This window comes from Nematolebias whitei, chromosome 12, assembly GCF_014905685.2.
Source record: "Nematolebias whitei isolate Nwh7 chromosome 12, NemWhi1, whole genome shotgun sequence".
NCBI classification, from domain to species: Eukaryota; Metazoa; Chordata; class Actinopteri; order Cyprinodontiformes; family Rivulidae; genus Nematolebias; species Nematolebias whitei.
In genome coordinates this window covers 37,387,518-37,392,283 of record NC_056509.1, presented here as the reverse complement: position 1 = coordinate 37,392,283, position 4,766 = coordinate 37,387,518, and the positions used below count along the sequence as shown (strand labels likewise).

General features: G+C 38.4%; 1 protein-coding gene across 1 annotated transcript in view; it reads left to right on the top strand.

Moving 5' to 3' along the window:
• Positions 1-3,546: 3,546 nt before the first annotated feature.
• LOC119418262 (cartilage intermediate layer protein 1) overlaps positions 3,547-4,766 on the top strand; it is a 30,203-nt gene continuing 28,983 nt past the window's right edge. Inside the window, exon 1 of the mRNA XM_037685524.1 lies at positions 3,547-3,561. Within this exon, the coding sequence (XP_037541452.1) occupies positions 3,550-3,561 (12 nt within the window). The 5' untranslated portion in view covers positions 3,547-3,549. The remainder of the gene's footprint in view (positions 3,562-4,766) is intronic.

Sequence of the window (4,766 nt, the reverse complement as noted above, 5' to 3'; positions counted from 1 at the left end):
AGTCTCTGTCCATCTGGTAGATTTGAGGTCATCTGGTTCACTACAGTGAAAAGAAATTGTCCATCATTAAACAGGGGTGGAGGCCTCCTGGTTCAACTGTCCCCCTCTTACAATGCTGTGATTGCTAGTATCACTCAACCCCCTGTGAATAGTAAACAGCCATCAGTGTGCTAATGATCCATTGTTAGGCTGATGGTCCTTCTTGACCATGTGAGCAGCTGGTTTTGGTTGTCAGCAGCAAACTGGTTGATCCACTCTGAGAAGGTGCTATTTAAGAGACTGAGCTGAATACAGTACCTCAGACTGAGGAAGTCTCTCGGATGAGAGACGAAATATTTTTACATTTTCTTTTTTTTTTTTTTGCTTTTTTTTTTGTTTCCTTCACTGAAACTGTTTCGTCTAAGAAAACTTCTGGAGAAAACACGCGCTTTGGAGAGACGCTCAGAAGACTTCACTGGAGTTCTTTTTCTAACTTCGTTCAGTGTTTCACTATGGGAAATGCTCCAGCGTGACCATCTATGGAGGCTCCAATGACATTACGTCTGTCAAAGACAGACTGGTTGAGCTCTATTCAGGGCTCCGCTCCCACCATGACACCACAGTCAACCGACCACCTCCTACTCATTCTCGCTTTCTTCCCATGAGAAACTACAATTTGTACAACAAGCTCCCTCAGCACAGTCAGGCTAGCTAGGTTAACTGCTAAACAGTTCTCAGGCGTCCCGTAAAGGAGTACGTTGCCGAACGCAGTTCCTGGCGTCAGCTCGAACCGTGTTGAGTAAGTTAGTGCTTCGCAAGAAGTAACTTTGTTACATTTGGGAGTGGTGACCGCGTCAAGGCGAGCTGTTCCCACCACTCAATTTTAACTAATCGAGTGGTTGCAAGTGTAATGCTAGCTAACGCGTCAAGGCGAGCTAGCTTTCCTTTAGAGGTAGCATTAGCTTGGTACTTTTAGAGGCTTTCCATTACAGCTAATGTGTTACGACAAGCGTTTTTTAGCCTAGCAGTTAGCCCGGTTTTAACACCGCGGCTAGCTTTAGCGATGAACAGTTAACGTGTCACGACAAATTAGTTCCCTTATCATTATGGCCATGGCACCCACCCCCACCAAAGGGTCGGAAACTAAGGCCAAAGAGGCTGTATCTTGCCAGTGCCCCTCGTCCATATGGGGCACTGGCATATCTGGGCCATATCTCCCATAATGAAACACCGAACAAAGTTAGAAAAAGAACGTTAGGTTACTTAATGTAACCCGGGTTCTTTGATAACAGAGTGAGGTGTTTCACCAATACTTCCCTCCTTGCATGGTCACGGAAAGAAACCATCCTAGAATGAGTAGGAGGTGGTCTACTGACTGTGGTGTCATGGTGGGGGTGGAGCCCTGAGCACAGCTCAACCGGTCTGTCTTTGACAGACGTAATGTCATTGGAGCTTCCGTAGATGGTCACGCTGGAGCGTTTCCCATAGTGAAACACCTCACTCTGTTATCAAAGAACCGGGGTTACGTTAAGTAACCTAACATTTTGGAGAGAAAATTCCAGAGAGACACGCTTCTGCACAGAGAACTGGAGAGAAGAAACCCAGCTTAACCAGAACCAGGCATTAACCTGAAAGCTGTCTACCAGAACCATCACACCTCAGAGTAGTAAATCCCAGCTGACTCCCATATGGACCCTCGTGCCTCTAAGATGACAGGTGAACGTTGAGTAGACTTCAGCATCTTAGTAACTGGAACGTCTGGGCTGGCACCATTTTAAGCAGCTGTTGGAACGATTCTGTCCTCTCATCCTGGGAGGAAAGAGACTTTTCAATGCCTTTCTGGTGAACCTACATCACAATTTACCAGACAAACTTAGCTCATCTCAGACAATTTTAACTATTTCACAAAACAGCAACCAGTCCAAAATCTGCCTTTTAAGTTTCACTAATTTGAAAAATCAATTAGACCTTTGAGTCAAAGCTATTTGTTATTCACTTCACTTTTGTTAGGCATAATTTTCATCACATACATCATAGATTATTATTTTTATAATAAAATACATAAAATCAAACTGAATTTGTGATTATTTTGGCATATCTGTGTGTATTAACTTATGTGATGCTCTTCAAACACAAGAAAATAACTCACGTTTCAGTTTACATTATTTTAGGGTAAATAGAGACTGATTTTCTTCTCCAAGAGAGAGGTGGTGCCCACACAACGAGGTTATTTGCATAACACATGCATATCTTATGAGCATAACTCATAACTGATAATTAACAATATATATCTAGCCCCGTATCGCTGTACACTGGTGTCACTCTGCCCTTTGCTGTTTAGGTTTATATCATATTTTGTTCACTGATAACAACAAAAGTGACTAAATATTTCCAAGTTTCCCTATTTTAATAGAAATATTCAGTTTTATCTTTTGTCATTTGTGGCATTTTGATGGCCCAGTGGAGCAGTGGTTTGAACTCAACCCAGCTGGTGGTTGACTCGGGCATTTGTTTGCGTACCTGCATTTTCTTAGCTACTCCAGTTTACACTCACAGACCACAATCAAGCATGTTAGATTAACTAGTGACAAAATTAATGTTGGTGTTAGTGAGAGTTTGAATAGTTGTCTGTGTCGTAGGTCTTTTTTTGAACATGTGATCTGTTCAGGGGACACCATACCAGACCCCAGTCATGGCACATTTGATGGTGATAGGCACCACTTTACCCTGCAATGCTTGTATGTAAAATGGATTGATAGATTTTATTGTGACAAGTAAAAAACATTTTTCTTTCATTCAAACTTATTTATCACGTTGAGCTTCTGGGACTCATTTACAAGAGAGACCTGATTTTAACAAAGAGTGATGACAACAATTGACAGCAAAAATAATGGTAGACAATCATAAAAAGCATACAAGTTGAGAAGAACAAATAAATGTAAATGGTATTAAAAAACAAAACAAAAAACAGCTAGGTTGTAAAGTGGTGTAAAAACTTTAAACAGGAACATGTCTGCATTGCTTTTTGCCAGGAATTTAACAGATGTTTCAAGCCACTTAGAGAGGTCAGGGTTGAGAGATTCATAAAGTTATAAACATTGTTGGTATGTAGACCATTAACCAAAAGGTAATATAAAAAAGTAATTTGTAAAAAAACACTTGCACATGTTTAGACAACTTTCAGTGTTCAAGACTGAAAAATGTGTTGCTTATCTGGTTCTTTTACCTTTTTATCTTTAAAAATGCAAAAAAAAAACAAGTATGACATTACAACAAAAGAAGGGAGAAGGTGACTTCTTTGGTTGGATTTTTTTTTAGATAAAGCTGCAGGGTGAGGCTAACTACAATAAAAGGCACTGGAAAAACACAAACAACTTATTAGACTGTCAGGCCCTCTGGTTGAGACGCTTCACATTTTCCAAGGTAAAAACAAACTTTGGTTTTTACATTTACATAAAAATATATATTTCAGTAAGACTAACCTAAAGCTACTTCAACTAAAAGTATTGAAAACTGTTATAGAAAATTTGTGTTTTGTTTATTTAGACCTTACATTTGAAGTCTGCAATTATGACCAAGAAGGTAAATATTATAAATCCCAAATATTGTAATGCTTAACTTGCACAAGGCGACTTGTATTTTTACACACATGTATATACATATATGTTTGTTTTGTTTTGTTTTTTAAGCAGAACCTTATATTTGCTGCAATTCTGCTGCTTGGTATGTTCACCTCAGCAACTAAAGAAAAATTATTCAGTTTTGAAAAATTTACAGTCTGCATAAAATCACTAACAAACATGTTTATTACATTTACCAGGTTATGTGGGACTAAGTCATCAAGGTAAAACACATTCACTGGATAGTTTCAAAGTTAAACCTGCTGTCTAAATCTCTCTGGTGTTTAAAAGTTTTTAAATTATGGATAATTTCAACATGATCTTTGGTCACACATGTCTGCTCATTTTTGCTCCTGCAGAATGCTGGACCAAGTGGTACAATCGAGACAACCCCACTGGAACTGGTGACTGGGAGGATATGGGTGACCTGAGGAGAGAAAATCCAGGAGAAATTTGTCCCAAGCCTCTGGGTATGCAGGTCGTTACTGTAGACGATGGGACCCCAGCTCAACAGACAGGACAAATATTCTACGTGTAAGTGTTATTTAAAATGTAAAATAAAATAAAAAAAAGCATCTGATAAACTGCCAAACTCAGTTTTCCATCTTCAGTTTGTAATGATGCACTGTCTTAAATCTCTCCCTACACAGCCACTTAAAGCTGTTTTTCCATTTCTAACTGTTGTTTATACAAATGGAATAATTTTCACAGAATTTCACCATTAAAATAAAATTTATTGAGCTTAATCATAAAAGATAAACTTAAAAAAACAAAACAAAACTGATTACATTATCTGATTTGGCCAACAACAAAACAAAGAATATATATTTATATTTACCTTGTAACCTGTGTAATAAATTTAAATATTAAATAAAAACAATTACTAGTGGTATTTTAAATGTGTAGCATTCAAAATTGAAATTGGATTGCTGACTCATTATGTGATGATTTCAGGTACAGTGCATCTCAAGGATTTGTTTGCCGCAATGCGGACCAGCCGTCTGGAGCGTGCAGGGACTATCAAGTTAGCTTTTTGTGCCCATGTTTTATGGCACCTGTACCAGTCTGAAAACATTGATGCGACTGACCACAGAAAAAAAATGCTGATTTGATTTAAATGTTCTTAATTTTTTTGTTTGTTTGTTTCATTCACACTTTTTTCGCCTC